The following is a 17,298-nucleotide window of genomic DNA, read 5'->3' on the forward strand; positions in this document are numbered from 1 at the left end:
CGAATGATTCCTTGTATTTCAGATGAATCAGTTGTAATATCGCCTTTTTCATTTCTAATTTTTGTTATTTGAGTCTTCTCTCTTCTTTTTTTTGTTAGCCATGCTAATGGTTTGTCAATTTTATTTATCTTTTCAAAAAACCAACTTTTTGATTCGTTGATCTTTTGAATTGTTTTTTGGTTTTCAATTTCATTCAGTTCTGCTCTGATCTTAATGATTTCTTTCCGTCTGCTAACTTTAGGTTTGGATTGTTCTTGTTTTTCTAGTTCTTTAAGGTGAAGTGTTAGGTTGTTCACTTGCCATCTTTCTATTCTTCTGAAGTGAGCATTTAATGCAATAAATTTTCCCCTCAATACTGCTTTTGCAGTATCCCACAGGTTTTGGTATGATGTATCATTGTTTTCATTAGTTTCAATAAACCTTTTGATTTCCTGCTTGATTTCTTCTTGGACCCATATGTCATTAAGTAGAATGCTGTTTAATTTCCATGTGTTTGTATAGTTTCCAGAGTTTTGTTTGTTATTAATTTCTAGTTTTAATCCATTGTGGTCTGAGAAGATACATGGGATAATTCCAATTTTTTTGAATTTACTGAGACTTGATTTGTGACCTAATATGTGATCTATCCTGGAGAATGATCCATGTGCTGATGAGAAGAATGAATATTCTGAGGTTGTTGGGTGGAATGTTCTGTAGATATCTGCCAATTCCAATTGGTCTAGAGTCTTGTTTAGATCTTGTGTTTCTCTACTGATTCTTTGCCTAGATGATCTGTCTAATATTGACAGTGGAGTGTTCAGGTCCCCTGCTATTATGGTATTAGTGTCTATTTCCTTCTTTAGGTCTAATAGAGTTTGTTTTATAAATCTGGCTGCTCCAACATTGGGTGCGTACATATTTATGATTGTTATGTCTTCTTGATGGATCAGTCCTTTTATCATTAAGTAGTGTCCCTCATTGTCTCTTTTTATGGTTTTTAGTTTAAAGTCTATTTTGTCAGATATAAGAATAGCCACTCCAGCTCGTTTTTCTTTTCTGTTTGCATGGTAAATCTTTTTCCATCCTTTCACTCTTAGTCTGTGTGAATCTTTATGGGTGAGGTGGGTTTCTTGTAGGCAGCATATAGTTGGGTCCTGCTTTTTGATCCAGTCAGCCAGTCTGTGTCTTTTAATTGGGGAATTTAAGCCTTTAACATTAAGAGTTGTTATTGAAAGGTGTTGATTTATTCCTAGCATTTTATTGGTTGTTTGGTTGTCTTAGGTGTCTTTTGTTCCTTGCTTTCTGATTTGCTGTTTGGTTTCTTTGTTTGTTGGTTCCTTAGGTTGTAGATAGTGTTTTTGTTAGCTTGTTTTCTCTTCATGAATGCCATTTTTATTGTACTAGCGGGTTTAGATTTTTCTTAGGTTTTTATGGCAGTGTTAGTTATTTTTCAGGAACCAAACCCAGTACTCCCTTGAGGATTTCTTGTAAGGGTGGTCTTGTGGTAGTGAACTCCCGCAGTTTTTGTTTGTCTGAGAAATATACTATTTGCCCCTCATTTCGGAAGGATAGCCTTGCAGGGTAGAGTATTCTTGGCTGGCAATCTTTGTCTTTTAGTATTTTGAAAATATCATCCCATTCCTTTCTAGCTTTTAGGGTTTGTGATGAAAAGTCTGATGTTAACCTGATTGGGGCTCCCTTATAGGTGATTTGACGCTTCTCTCTTGCAGCTTTTAAGATTCTCTCTTTGTCTCTGAGTTTTGCCAATTTGACTATGACATGTCTTGGAGAAGGCCTTTTTGGGTTGAATACGTTTGGAGATCGTTGAGCTTCCTGGATCTGAAGATCTGTGATTTTTCCTATACCTGGGAAGTTTTCTGCCACTATTTTTTTGAATATGTTTTCAATGGAATCTCCATTTTCCTCCCCTTCTGGAATACCCATGACTCGGATATTTGAGCGCTTGAGGTTGTCTGATATCTCTCTCAGATTTTCTTCCATGTCCTTGATTCTTTTTTCTTTCTTTTTGTCTGCTTGTGTTATTTCAAACAGCCCATCTTCAAGTTCAGAGGTTCTCTCTTCAACTTCGACAAGCCTGCTGGTTAAACTCTCCGTTGTGTTTTTTATTTCGCTGAATAACTTCTTCAGTTCAGCAAGTTCTGCTACATTTTTTTTCAGGACATTGATTTCCTTGTATATTTCCTCTTTCAGATCCTGTATACTTTTCCTCATTTCATCATGATGTCTAGCTGAGTTTTCTTGTATCTCATTCAGTTTCCTTAGAATTATCACTCGAAATTCCTTGTCAGTTATTTCAAGGGCTTCTTGTTCTATAGGATCTAGAGTATGAGATTTATTAACTTTTGGTGGTGTAATTTCTTGATTTTTTGTATTTCTGGTGTCTTTTTTTTGGTGTTTATTCATTGTTGCAGGGGGTTTCACAGTCCACCGGTTTAAGACTAATGACTAATAGGATGTTGCTGTGGTTGCCAATTTGGTATGGCTCCCACCGTGACTGCTCAGTTGGCCTCTAGTGTCTTGTGTGTGTGGTTGCCTCGGGTCTTGGGCTTCTCCGGGGATCCACCTTTCTGGTCAGCTTGTACTCTGCTGGGCTGGTGGATCACGTACCACAGGGTGTGTGATCTCTGTTGAGCTTTCACTTTCTGTACAGGACTTCTCCCCGTTCCGTGTGCTCTGGCCCAGGCTGTTAGATCGTGCAGTGGCGACCCCACCGGGTGTGTGGTTTCTGTCGAGACTCCGCCTCCCTGGCCGCACGTCTCCCCGCTCTGTGCACACTGTGCTGGGCTGGGGCGTGTCTTCTGCACCCCTCGTCTATCAGCTGGGCCTTCAAGACCCTGCTCAGCACCGCCTCGCCCAGGAAGTCTACCAGGTTTCTGCTAGGCACAGACGACTGGTCTCTCTGGGTGCCTTTGTAGCACTGTGTAGATCTTTCTCGGGTCTTGTTCACCTTTGTATCCCCCTGGTATAAACCGAGTCTAGTGCCCGCCTGCGGCCTGCTCTCTGGCAGGTTCAAGCGGACCTGGGAACTCTCCTACCGCACTATTCCCAACCAGAAATTCGTTAGGCTTTTTTCCAAACTGGTGGTCGCAGAGATGGTATCTGCCTCCCAGTAACAGGAAGTTTACCGGGGCCGGAGTCCAGGCTGTGGTGGAGTGACAGTCGGCCCGCCCGTACTTCCTAGCCCTCCCAAAACTGGTCGGGACGCCCCACACCCCCAGTCCTGCCAGAGAACCGCGGAGGGAGTGGGAGAGGAGGTCGGCCCGCAGGGTCCGGAAAGCCCCGCGCCAGGCCAAGCAAATGGGCTCAGTGATGGCCGAGCAGGGCGGAGTTGCCCGCACCTGGGAAAATGGAGGCAGCACCGGGGGCAGTGAGTGGCCTGGTGGTGCAGTCGGAAGCCGCGTGGGCATTCACCCCCCGAACAGAGCTGTGCCAGGGATCACTCACAGTGCTGTGCCAGGTCGGGCGCTCGCTCTGTCTCTGGTTTGTTGCCTTCCGTGTTCTCGGCGCTGCCGCCTCGGGCTGTTCAGTCGCGGCGCCGCTCGGGCGCTCCCAGGAATCTTCTTTAATGCCGGCCTGAAACCTCGAATCCTGAATAGGGCAGCTGGCCGCCTTCTTCAGCGCGGCCCCAGTCTCCGGGATCCTGGCTGCATCCACAGCAGCCCTGGCGCCGTGTTCCCTGTTTCAAGACTCACTTTTGCAGCTAAGAATCAGTTCTTTTCCTGCTCCACACTTCAAAGCTGTTGCCTGTAAATGAGGCAGCCTCTCCTGCCGGGGGCAAAGTGGCGTTGAGCCCCCACGACCGGCCAGCAGCAGCAGTCCTCCCTTAAGAGATGGCCAGAGGAAGGTCCACAAGCTTCCCGGCTGCCTGAGGTCCAGTGGCCACCTTTTCCACCTCAGCTACTCCGCGCCAGCCGCCGCAGCCGCCGCCATCTTGAAACCTCCCTAAAGTGTTGATTAGATGTTACATCCTCATTGTATACACCACTTCCTACCCAAAAAAGTATACTTTGGTTTCAAATGAGATTATGACTCAGTTGTTAAAAATCAGAAATCTTCTTTAAGAACATGATGATGTAAAGGTATTTGTTATGGGAATCTCCAATTATTATATTTCTGACCACAAAACATATCTGATTGTGCTAGTTAAAAAGTTACTGGAGAAAGAAATCTGTTTAGGTGAGTCAAGGACTATATATTAAAGTATATCTGAAGGAAGTTAATAATACTAAAAATTTGTATCAATTTGGACGTTTATTTTGGTTGCAAGTAACAAAAAATCCAGCAGCAGAGGCCTGAGTAAATAGTTTTGGAGGTACATGGTTGTTGCCATTGGTTCAACAATACCAAATACCATAGTGGCATCTTTGTGACTCTTGTGGCCTTTCTCAGATGACTGCAAGATGATTGCTAAAGTGGCAAATATCATGTTTAGCAGAAGGAAAGAGGAAGGGAGAAGGTGGCAGCTGTGTCAAGAAAGCTAAAATTTCCTAGGAACTTTCCTAGGAACCTCACCGCAGTCTTCCAGCTGCATCTTTTTGAGCAGCTCTGGGCCACATCACTGGTCCCAGCCAAGGTAAGGCCAAGGAGACGTGCTTAGAAGGAGGAATTGAGTTTGCCACATGTTCTAAGTTTCATCCTGTTCACCGAGTCAGTTTATTTGTATCTTATCTTTGCATATCAAACCAAATGCTCTGTTGATTTTCCTGATTAGCTACAAGTAGAGATACCTTCATCTTGTCTTTGAAACTTAAAGTGGGAGACCACTGGACTCATGTGATGTGTTATTCTCTCAAAAGCTAAAGTAGTTTTGACTGATTCCCAAAACATATTATATGGTAGTTGCACTATGAGAGTGTGTGTATGTGTATGTATATATGTATGTAAATATGTATGTATGTATATAGTTGTTGATGAAATAAAACTTTGACCAATCTGGAGGATTAATTGAAAAGTAGGTAAGGCTGATAGCCGCAATGTTGAGCATTGTCTTTTATGAGCTATCGATTATTCTATCTGTTGCAGATCCCTTCAAATTGATTGGGTGTCTCCAGGGAAACCAAATGGTATCATTCTTGGATATGACCTCTTACGGAAAATGTGGTATTCATGCCCTAAAACCCAGAAGTTGATGGGGAAGAGCAGTGATGAGCTCTGCAAGGCAGTGAGGTGTCAAAAACCTAAAAATATCTGTGGACACATTTGCTATTCTCCTGAAGCTAAGGTAAGTCTTTCAAACTAATCAGTGAAATATGTTTTTCTCTCTAAACACTCTGGGCAAAATCATTTGCTTCTTATACGATGGTGTATCAGGATCAATATTTCCACTATTCTATCAAGAAGACCCCATGGAGAAGAAAGCATGCTTGTAAAAATCCTATCATCCCCATGTTTTAGCCTTGCCATTTTTTATCATTTTCACAAGAAATATGAGTTTATTAGATTGATAAGGAACCTTCCAAATTTATATTTGATTAAGTGACTTGAAATTTTCTTTACAACAAATCGACACCTACAAATCTATTCACCTACAAATGGGTGTTTACATGACACTAATGAGTAACTGTGAACAGGACTGTTCATAGTTTGTCAGAAATATCTTAGAATTGTGGTCATTTGCAGATTAATCCTCATATTAGTTGCTGTTTAGGAATCAGATCAATAATACAGCCAGACAGAGGAGTTTGTAAATGGCTTTTATTGACAAACAACACAGAAAATCTTTAGTTTGAAGGTAGGACTTCATATAACGAAATAATGTTCCTATTTGTCAGCAATATCATACATTCAATGACTAAAGCTACTAAATTCATAAGATTCACCGTGAAGAAACCCAAAGTAATTAAAAGAGTGGATTATTGAAGAAATGTGGATCAAAATACTTATTATTATGCCTTACACAAGGTTAGCCATAGTTACCATCTAAGAAACTCATAAAGCCAGCAGTTAGCAACTATATATATATCGTTTTTGACACTTAGGCTCCAAAATTGTCATTATGCCTAAGTTTTAGATCATTTTAAGCCATACCCTGTCTGATGAACATACTTTTATAAAATAAAATTAAATTTAGGATTTCTGAGAAGTAAAATGCTGGAATAAATTTGCCCATTAAAAGTCTTTTCCATGATAAAGAAATAAAACTTAGAAAAATGTTTGGCAAAATACAGAATTCACTCCTCAATTATTATTATTATTTTTATTTTTTATTTTTTTTTTGCTTCTGTGATTTTAATATTATTATCCAATGAGAAGCTGGCAAGTAGAGGATTAGCATATAAGCTAATGATTCAAAGTCTGTCCAGTGCATGAAACAATGTGTTTCATCAAAATAAAAACTGATTCTGTCCAGAAATTATTATAGTAGTTTAGGTTTATATAAAGAACTTGAAAATAGTTTCAACTCTAGTAATAAAATTAAAGCAAAGTAGAGTAAAACTAGGAAAGATAATGTCTCAATTTAAGTTTATTCTAAAACACCAAAAGGCAAATGCTCTTGAATTGCCCATATTAAATTAAGATATACCTGCCATAGGGTCAAGAAAAAATTAATAGAGCCTAACAGAGTATTAATAGAGCATAATACTTGCCAAAAGTTTCTATGTATTTGAGCTAAATTATTAATGAAATTACTTCTAGCTTTTCTTTATGCTTTGATTTCAGAAAGTGTTTTTTGTAAGCTTTGGAAGAAATTTAATGAATATTTGCACCAGACAAATGACTATGTAGTATAATATTCCTAAATTCAATATTTGTCAGAATAACAAAGAGCCATTTAGTCTGATTTTAAATCAATACAAAAGATTAAGACCATTTAAAAAAAAAAAAGCCATGGTCCACGACTTTACAAAACATAAAATAAAATAAAAAAAGATACAGAACATCTTTTATAGGGAATAAAAGTAAATTAAAGGGTGTGGAGAAAGGAAGCAAAAGTGAAGCTTTAGGAAACTGGCACGTGCAATCTCATCTAATATTCTCGAAAAGAAGCATCACACTTCCCTATTCTTATAAGACAAATGTTACACATTATTAAAAAGAAATGCAATGTATGATGATGCCTTAAAGAAAATCTTATTTTTATTTTAAGGGTTAAAGAGACAACACAAGTATTGTCAGTGAAAGTGAATAAGGGAAGTCAACTGAAATTTCAAGAAAAAAAAGTATTTGTAAATTTCAGTTCAGGGTTAGGTATGAATATATACTTCCTGGGATGAGACATTGGAGAGACGTAGAAAAAAGACTTTTAATTGTTAGTCTAAGAACCTCTTGGCTAAATCAATTTAAACATCAGGGGATCCGAAATTTACAACTTTACCTACACAGTCACAGCCACGATTCTGAAGTCCCAGTGTACATCAGATCTGGAGGGCCTGTTAACATAGACTGCTGGAGCCTGCTCTCAGAGATTCTGCTACAGTGGGTCGGGCGTGGGCCCTGAGAATTTGCATGTCTACCATGTTCCTAAGTAATGCCTCTGCAGCTGGTCCAGGGACCATACTTTGAGACCCATTAAATTACAAAATTGCTTTTGAAAACCGTAAAGCAAGGAAAAGGCAACCTTTTTGAAAATTAGCCATACACAAATCAGCTCAAGTTACTAACATTTCTATTTATGTTTTCTGAGACAACTAACTTGAAGACTGAATTAGAAGATTAGGAAATACTCTGTTTATGGGGAGACCTCCCGAGAGAAATAACTACTTGAAAATGTCCCCTTTGGGACCCATCAATGATCTAAACCAGAGTGGGTTGTAAGAAAGTATTTCACGTGGTAGAAGGAGTCTGAGAAAGCATTGGTGATAAAAGAATGGACCTGAACCATTCCCCATTAAATAAATATTTGAGGGATAATTATTAAAGTACTGAATAAATTTGCTGAAAGAAAAGACCAGATGTGCTTAAGTGTCCAGAAACACACTATATGTAAATCGTGCTTTAATAAATGCTTTAAAATCAAACAACAAATGGCAGGATTTTAGTTCACTGTCAAAAAACAAGAGGGAGGTACTTTCTGTTTTAGACCGACCAGCATTCCTAAATCCCAAATAAACACATAGAGATTTCTTGCTTAATTTTTGGAAATGAGACATAACTTTAAATTTTACTTTTCACATACAACATGGCATCCGAGGGAGTAGTCACCTGATTTGTCCTCAGAATGAGACTAATTTTGAATCCTCATTGCTAATCACTAACCCAGCAAAAGAAATTTATTATAGTTGGTTTAGCCAGGCTACCTGAGGAACCACAAAGGTAGACTTTGAATTTAAGAGCTTGCTTTCTTTGCTTTTAGGTAAGTTTTGAATATTGAATGAAATACTAAGCTAGTGGCCCCGTTGAAGACTTACAGGGTGTTGCTGCAGTTTCTGAGCTTGATTCAGACGTTGGTGGGCACTGGAGGTAGAAATGAGTGAAAAGATAAAATGGAAACGCCTCTGAAATAGCGGTTGATTTTGCCGCCACGGGAAGCATCCATCTAATTAATGTAACTTATGCCGAGTATAGATTCTGAGGCTATGTTTCAGCAACTATTCAGTGTTTGATTTGTTGTATATATAGCGTGTCGGCCTCTCAGGCCTCAAGTGAGCATGCAAATAATTATTTGATTGTTCAAGCACATAATTTCTTCCCCGGCTCCTGGAGAAAACACAGAGTTAAAAGGGCTTTTCAAAGTTAATTTCCATATAAATTTCCTTTTCTTTTAATGTGGTGGCCTATGGGATATATATATATGTTAGACTCTGTTGAGATTGCCTTTTCTGAAGATTGGTGTCATAAATAAGTGATCATATAAATCATAAGAAAAAATGCAATTTACTTAAAAAAATCAGTGAGAGGCAGTTTCTATATATATGGTATTTTCAAATTAAATAATCAGTAAAATAAAAACATATATATGAAGGAGATTATTTATTTACAATTCTAAACATCTTTACATTGGAAATATATTCAAAGATAATTCATATTTGTAAAGTCTTATTATAGAGCACAAAGCAGGGTTGCAGGTTAAAAAAAAAAAAAAACCTGCAGTGTATCAAATAGTATTTATAGAATTTGAATGATGCTGGAAAATACATTTCTTTGAACCTATGAAATATGAGTAATATGGTCTCAGATCAAGGCTTTATAAAAAAAATAATTATATCATATGAGATATAGTGGCATAATACTCTTAATTAAACTGATTCTGAACTTTCAGGTTTGTTGTAATGGAGTTCTCTATGACCCCCAGCCTGGACACAGCTGTTGTGAAGAAAATTATATCCCATTTGTTCTGAACTCAACCGGGGTTTGTTGCGGTGGCCGAATAAAAGAGGTGCAAGCCAATCATCGGTGCTGCTCTGGGTATTACGTTAGAATTCTACCAGGTAAGGATCGTTTCCAGGTGGACTCAAAAACTGTGGAAAGCTGACAGCACAAACATGTGACTCATGTGAGTGAGCTATTCCAAGCACCTCCTCAACAAAGACTGAACCACCAACATATAGCTAATGGCCTGCTTTAAATATCACTTCTTCTTTTAGCCCTGTTGCAATGTAAGCCAGGCTAGGTATAAGCAAAAGAAAGAAGGAACACGAGGGACTCAGAATATCTACACCATAAGGAGGTGCATCTGAGGATCTGGTTAACTCCTTTTGTTTTGTAGCTTTATTTTATCAACACCACTATTTCCACCATCACATCGGTGAATTTCTAGCTGTTCCACTCCGTGAAGCTGGTCCCCACCTCCTCCATTTCTGTTCTGAACTCTGCATGCGTTGCTCCTGGATGGATTATAATCGCCAATTCCATTTATCTGAGAACTGCGGTCTACTGCAGGCTGCTCTCACTGCTCGTGGTCAGGCAGGGGAAGGAGGAGCTAGCAAAGGGCAGCAGCGAGGATTCTTCTTCTCCCTTTTATTTTTATTGTCTGACTGAACTAGTTGTTTTTCTCCACATTTCATCCATGCAGAACAATGCCCAGTAAGTGCAATTGAGAATAATTATAATGATAACAACAACTGGCTTTTATAAAATACCAAGTCTCCAGCAGACCCTGTACTAATGTCTCTGTACATGGTACCCTGTATCATCTTCACAACCCTAGGAAATTGATATTTTTTCTGCTGTTCACAAGTAAGGAAACAGGTTGAAAGAGGATCGATAACATCCCCAGATTCACAGAGATGAATGGGAGTGGAAGAGCTGAGTGCGGATACAGGTGTCTCTCCAAAATCTACTCTTTTGAGTACTCTGTTGCCTGTTTATTTTTTTTATTCAAGATATTTTAACATTTACTTGTACATATTTGTGGGGTACAGTGTGTTGTTTCAATACATGCATATACTGCACAGCAAGTCACTTAAGGTGGATAGCATAGTTTTGTACCCATTAGTCCACCACTCTTCCTCTTCCCACCTCCCTCCCCTCCCAGCCTCTGGTAACCATTATTCTACTCTCTACTTCTATGGGAAAACCACTTTTTCTTTTTTAGATTCCACGTATGAGTGAGATCATGCAGTATTTGTCTTTCCATGCCTGACTCACTTCAGTTAACATGATGGTCTCCAGTTCCATCCATGTTGTCGTAAATGATAGGATGTCATTTTTTTATAGCTCAGTAGTATTCCATTGTGTACATGTACCACTTTTTGGACATTTAGATCGATTCCATCTCTTGGCTATTGTGAATAAAGCTGTGATGAACATGGGAGTGCAAGTATCTTCTCGATATATCAATTTCATTTCCTTTGAGTAAATACTCAGCACTGGGTCATAGGGCAGATCTATTTTTAGTTCTCTGAGGGACCTCCACTCTGTTTCCCACAGTGGCTGTACCAATCTACACTCCTACCAGCAGTGTAGGAAAGTTCCTTTTTCTCCACATCCACACCACCATTTGTAATTTACTGCCTCTTTAAACAAAATCTATCAGCATGTGTTAATGACTTTTTCTTTTAAAAGGACTCTTCCAGACTCCTAAACTTTAGTTACTCTTTATCCTGGAAAAGCCATTGAGGATAGAGATTTTTCTCCTACCACTTAAGTTTGATATTGATATTTTCTGTAAGGAGCAGAAAATGGTTACAGGAGGAAGAAAAGACATCTGGTTCAGTGTACCTTGTGTTCAGTATAAATCTATCCATGGGATGTATGTGAAATGAGACATTGTCTCACCTAGCATCTCTTTTGCAACACATAGGAGCAAAAATGGAAGATGTAGTGATTAAATACTATGCAAGTTTATTCGAGGCAGAGAACATGCACTCTAATATAATTTTTCCTTAAAATTCATAAAAAAGCAATATGCATAGTCTCTTTCTATTATTTCTGCTTCTCCTGCAAAAATTACTTTCATATTTGAGTAGCTCGTAATTAACCAGGTTTCCCAAGTAAGAAAATACATTGATGAAAATAAGGAGTTTGTAAGAAAGGGTTAATGTCTTTATGCCACTGCTCACAGTGTAACAACTAACCAAATATGTACTGCCAGTGCTTTGCACTCAAAATAATTTACATTTGGGAAGTTTCTGTCTGTAATGCATATCTTCCCATTCTTACAGATAATTGCTTTAAAAATTATAATCACAGAGATGACACGGACATTTCCTGTTGTTTGATTCTTACCATTCTTCACATGAATGAACCATATGAAGTTTTTCTCTAAGTCTAGCATGGAACTAAATAACAGTGTTTTCATTTCCAAGTCACATTAAAATTTTGATGCTATGATTTGCAGCAAACTAAATTCTAAAAAAAAATCCTCTATCCCTTAAAATTAATGGAAAGTACTTGGTCACACATATCACTGCTGTTAACTCAGGAGATTCTGTCACTTTCTCAATCCTATCACAAAGTGTCAGATTAGAACTAAGAACACAATCTACTTTTGTTCTATTTTAAAATAAAACTTAACATTTTTCCTTAAAGTGATACAAGCTATGGAAGCCCATAAATCATTTATTGACATTATATAAACCTTTTAATAACTAATTTTTAGCACAAGAGTTTTTAAAATCTCCATTGTCTGCATATATACACATGTTCACTTAGACCTGAATCATTTTAGTATCTACCAAAATGTTGAGCTCGCCCTGCATTCAGATTCCTTTTAAGTAGTTCATTTTTCACAGTACTAGAAAGCCCTACCATGGTGTCAAGAGAAAAAAAATGCAATCTCATGGAATAATCAAAGAGAGTGTTTTGCTGCAATCATTAATCGCAATGCACCTAAATGAAGAGATTATCTCATGGCCTCCGTCCTCAGCCAATGGTCTTTGTTAACGAGTTTAACACTGTTTACATCAAGAAAGAAAGTATAGTGACCCCAAACCATCTTGTATCTAAATGTAATTAAAATCTAATCAGTAGTCTGCTGGTTTATGACTAAGAAGGATGCAGGCATTTTGATATTTATAGATAGTTATAGATGAGTCTGAAATATTGGTTAATAATATTTACTTCATTTTTTCCCATTACTTTCCTCCATAGCACCTAATAACAAAGAGCAGCAGAGACAAAAATGTTCATTCCCTCTCTTTTTTTTGTAAATATGCTAATGACCCCAAGCTAAATGTTAATGTGGGTCATTCTTTGATAAGAATAACAATTAACTGTTAGACTGCATGGTAGCTTTTAGAGGGAAAACATTTTCAAGCCTGGCCTGAAATAGATTCATTTTGCGAGGTTAATGAGAAGGTGACTGATCCTTGTATCTTATGTCTAATAGCCCTCTTTTTGAGGAAAAAAATCAGTTTTATTTCTCATTGATATAAGCCACATCTTTTTTTATAAAGGCTTTTCTTCTGCCAGTAACTAAATACAATTCTGAGGAATTCAGGGAAATACAAGTATGGCTAAAATATCTAAACCAATTAATATTTGTCATACTCAAAAAAAAAGGCTTTTAAAAAAATTGTTGGCTTTCCCCAACATATGTAGACTATGTTTCCTCTAAGCCCACCTTTGTCTTAAGTGATGTTTAATTAACTAATGCTGCCGTTAGACCATGTGACACATTATGTTAAAGTTTGTCAGTGAGGGACATTGTGTTCTCTGGCTGTGCAGATTTAAGAAATATGGCAACTACATTTCAAGACTAAGCAGAAAAGTCCTTTTACCCAGAGGAATGTGACAAATACAATAACTTCATTGTTTACAGTGTGTTTATTCTTCCTTTATTGGCCACTGGTACCATCAACATGAGAAATTCACTAAGTTCCCTTCTACTTATAGAAATCATGTTATAGGATCCTTTCAAAGACAATTGACCAAGCCAACTCTCCCCTGAATTCCAGGAATCCATATCTTGAGAGAAAACTGAGGATGCCTTGATCCACACCTGGGTATTGACTCTAGAGAAAGAAAAATTTATGTTTACACAAAAACCTACACACAAATGTTTGTAGCAGCTCTATTTATAATTGCCCCAGACTGGAAACAACTCAAATGTCCCTAAGTGAGTAGATGGATATACTGTGGTATAAAGGAATACTACCTAGCAATCAAAAGGAACCCAATATTTATAAATGCATGAAAGTTTTATGCCAAGTGAAAGAAGCCAGTCTCAAAAAGCTACAAACTATGACATACTCAGAAAGAAAAGCATGTCATTTACATGACACACTCAAAAAGACAAGCTACAGTTCTGGAAAACAAATTGGTGACTGCTGAGGGTGATGGATGGGGAGAAAGAGTGACTATAAAGTAACAGCATGAGGGTGTTTTCAGGAAGTGATGAAACACTTTTGTATTCTGATTGTATTCCTTCGTTAAAATTCATAGAACCCAAAAAAGTTTTACTGGATGCTATTTTTAAAAATAAAATTTTAAAAGGAGCATGCATTAAAATCCTATTTCAATTTTACAAATAGGAAGAGTAGGACATAGGAACATGGCCAAGTCACTAAGCTGATCAAAGATGTAATTTTCATGATTAAATATTAGGTTGGCCCTTACAGATATTGTGTTATATAATAATGTGATGACTTCATATGTGTAATTTAATATATTTTTCTGGTATGTTGGTAGAACAGGAAGAAAGCAAATATATCTCCACTAAAATTACAATGAAATTCCCTAGTTTAGAAAAAACAAGCATAAAGTCCTAGTCAGAAACTATACTCCTGATTTCAGTCAATAGTTTATATGATCACATTCTCATAAAAGAAAAAAAAATTTTGTATTGTGTTTTGGTGGTTTGATACTGAACAATTAGTGGATGAGATCATGGGTTCTGGTGTCAAACTGCCTGGCTTCCCATCCCATTTCTTTCTCTTCTTAGTTGTTTGACCTTCATTCAATAAGTTAAATTAGTACTATTAGTGGGAGGCTAATGTCTCTTATATCTAGTGAGCTGCTGAGTTAGAATCCCCAAAGCTTACTCGATCTTTTGTGTACAAATCGAAAGAAAGATTTATAGTAATTGAAGAGCAATAAGAGTAAAGGGGATTAATGGGCCTCCTTTAAATGATAAAAGATAGTTTCTAATTTGTCTTTCCAGAGCAAGGACACAGGTGTGTCTACTTTCATAAGGTCATATGAAGAAGCAGTTCACAAAAGCCAAGAACCAAATATCTGATGGCCATTCAGATCCTGTGAGACCAAGGACCCTGATTGATTCTGTTAGACCAAGAAATACTCTAAGTTGAATTTTGGCAATTGGCTGGGTAAAATCATAAACAGCTTCCAACCTTGAAGAAGAAAGAGACTTTCCATTTTGCATGACATCACAGCGTATAGCCTACACCCTAGAAAATGCACTTTATTCAGACACAATTGATGTTTGGAGACTTTGTGTTCCTTTTAAGTTACCACTGTTGACAAAGAGAAGGAATTAATTTTTTGAGAAGACTGGGAAGCATAACAGGAGATCATTCACATATTGTATAAAAGTGGAATCTTATAGAGGAAATCAAATATCTCTCAGTATATATGTTTCCTGTTGCTGCCATAACAAATTGCCACAAACTTAGTGGCTTAAAACAATGCAAATTTATTATATTTCTTAAGGTCAAAAGTTTGAGGTGGGTCTCAATGAGCTAAAACCTAGGTATCAGCAGGAAGAGAGTTCATTTTCTTGTTTTTTCCGCCTTCTAGAAGCTACCCATATTCTTTGGCTTGTTACTCCCTTCCATCTTCCAGGCCAGCAATTGCCAGTGGAACCTTTCTCACATCAAATCATCAAACTTAATCCCATCTTCTGTCTCAATTCCTTTTTGCCATGTAACATACCATATTCGCAGGTTCCGGGGATTAGGATGTGGATGTCTTTGGGAGGTCTTCTTCTGCTTACCACACTAAGGTAATGTTTAAGTAATTGTAACAGTCAAGAGGGCATTTCTATAAATTCTTGGAGTGTAACTGTCACAAGTGAAAGCAAAAAAGTACTGTGAGTCTGAGTGCAAGAATATAGGAAAAAATGCTGAGCATAGATCTACGACTGTAAATTAAGCAGCTGCCTCAGGGATTGGCAATAGGATGGTATTAGGGTTGGGAACTACAGGGGAGTTAGGAATTGCTTAATCTGAAAAGCTATTAATTTGGTCTGAATTTTTTTTTCTTTTTTCTTTTTCTTAGCTGAAGAATCTTCCAAGTACTCAGCAAGCTCTTGTAATTTAGAGAAGAGGGACAATCTACTGTCCTATCTTCTGTTTTCTGGGAAATTGTGATATGTTTTTTGCCCCTACTGAGACTAGAGTATTCCTGGAAAGTGATAGTTAAGCCACCTCTGAAACCAGGCATGGATTTATTTTTTCCCTGTTTATGGACTGGATTTCTTTATTGTGGTAAAATATACAACAAAATTTACCATTTTAACTATTTTTAGGTGCACAGTTCAGTGTCACTGAGTATACTCACATTGCTGTGCAATCACCACTGCCATCTAACTCCAGAACTTAATCTTCTCAAGCTGGAATTCTGTACCCATTAAACACTAAGTCTCCATATTCCCTTACCTTCAACCCCCAGTAACTGTAATTCTGGTTTTTGTCTCTATGAATTTGACTGCTCTAGGTACCTCATATAATTGGAATCATACAATATTTGTACTTTGTGACTGGCTTCTTTCACTTAGTGTAATGATTTCAGGACTCATCCATATGTCAAGTATGTAGCATATGTCAAGGTTTCATTCTTTTTAAGGCTGAATAATGTTCCATCATATGAATAGGCCACATTTTCTTTATGCATTCATCTGTTGATGGACATTTGCATTGTTTCCACCTTTTGATTATTGTGAATAAAGCAGTTGTGAGCATGGGTGTTCTAATATCTGTTCAAGTCCCTGCTCTCAAGTCTTTTGAGGATATACCCAGAAGTGGAATTGCTAGATCATAAGGTCATTCTGTTTAATTTTTTTGAGGAACTGTCATACTTTTTTCCACAGCAGCTGCACTGTTTCATATTCCCAACAGCAATGCAGAAGTGTACTTTCCATATCTTTGCCAACATTTATTTTCTGGGTTTTTTTGTTGTTTTTTTGATAATAGCTCTCCTAATCCATAAGAAGTGTTATCACATAGTGGTTTGATTTGCATTTCCCTAATGATTAATTAATTTTGAGCATCATTTCATGTATCTGTATATCTTCTTTGGAAAAACATCTATCCAAGTTCTTTGCCCATTTTAAAAATAGCATTCCTGGTTTTTTGCTGTTGAGTTTTAGGAGTTCTTTATACATTCCATATATTAATCTTTTATCAGATATGTAATTTCCAAGTATTTTCTCTCATGGATTGTGTTTGCACTCTATTCATAATGTTCTTTGATGTGTGGAAGTTTTTAATTTTGATGAAGTCCAGTTCATCTATTTTTTCTTTTATTATCTGTGCTTAAGAGTCATATCTAAGAAATCATTGCCAAATCCAATGTCATAAAGCTTTCCCTCTGTTTTCTTTCTTTTTCTTTTTCTTTTTTTTTTTTTGACCAGTAAGGGGATTGCAACCCTCAAAAACTCAGTGTCATCTGCCTCACGCTCAGCCAGTGAGTGCACCGGCCACCCCTATATAGAACCCCCAGCCTCAGCGCCACCAGCACTGCACTCTCCTGAGTGAGCCATGGGGCTAGCCCCCCTCTGTTTTCTTGTAAGAAACTTGAGATTTAGTTTTTATGTCTAGATCTTGGGTACATTTTGAGTTAATTTTTGTATATAGTATAAGGTAAGGGTTCAACTTCATTCTTTTGCATGGGGATATCCAGTTTTTCAAATACTATAAAGTTACTTCAAAAGGTACATAGAAAGATTTATAGTATCTTTTGATTCTGTTTTCCCATGAACTCTTTGAAGTACCTTCATATTTGTTGAAAAGGTAGTCC

The 17,298-nt window shown here is 37.5% G+C and overlaps 1 protein-coding gene across 1 annotated transcript in view; it reads left to right on the top strand.

Annotated features, from left to right (window-relative positions):
* USH2A (usherin) overlaps window positions 1-17,298 on the top strand; it is a 763,885-nt gene that overhangs the window by 582,610 nt on the left and 163,977 nt on the right. Inside the window, exons 47-48 of the mRNA XM_063114845.1 lie at window positions 5,023-5,221; window positions 9,200-9,368. Coding sequence (XP_062970915.1) covers window positions 5,023-5,221; window positions 9,200-9,368 — 368 coding nt within the window. The remainder of the gene's footprint in view (window positions 1-5,022; window positions 5,222-9,199; window positions 9,369-17,298) is intronic.

Source organism: Cynocephalus volans, chromosome 11 (assembly GCF_027409185.1).
Source record: "Cynocephalus volans isolate mCynVol1 chromosome 11, mCynVol1.pri, whole genome shotgun sequence".
Lineage (NCBI taxonomy): Eukaryota > Metazoa > Chordata > Mammalia > Dermoptera > Cynocephalidae > Cynocephalus > Cynocephalus volans.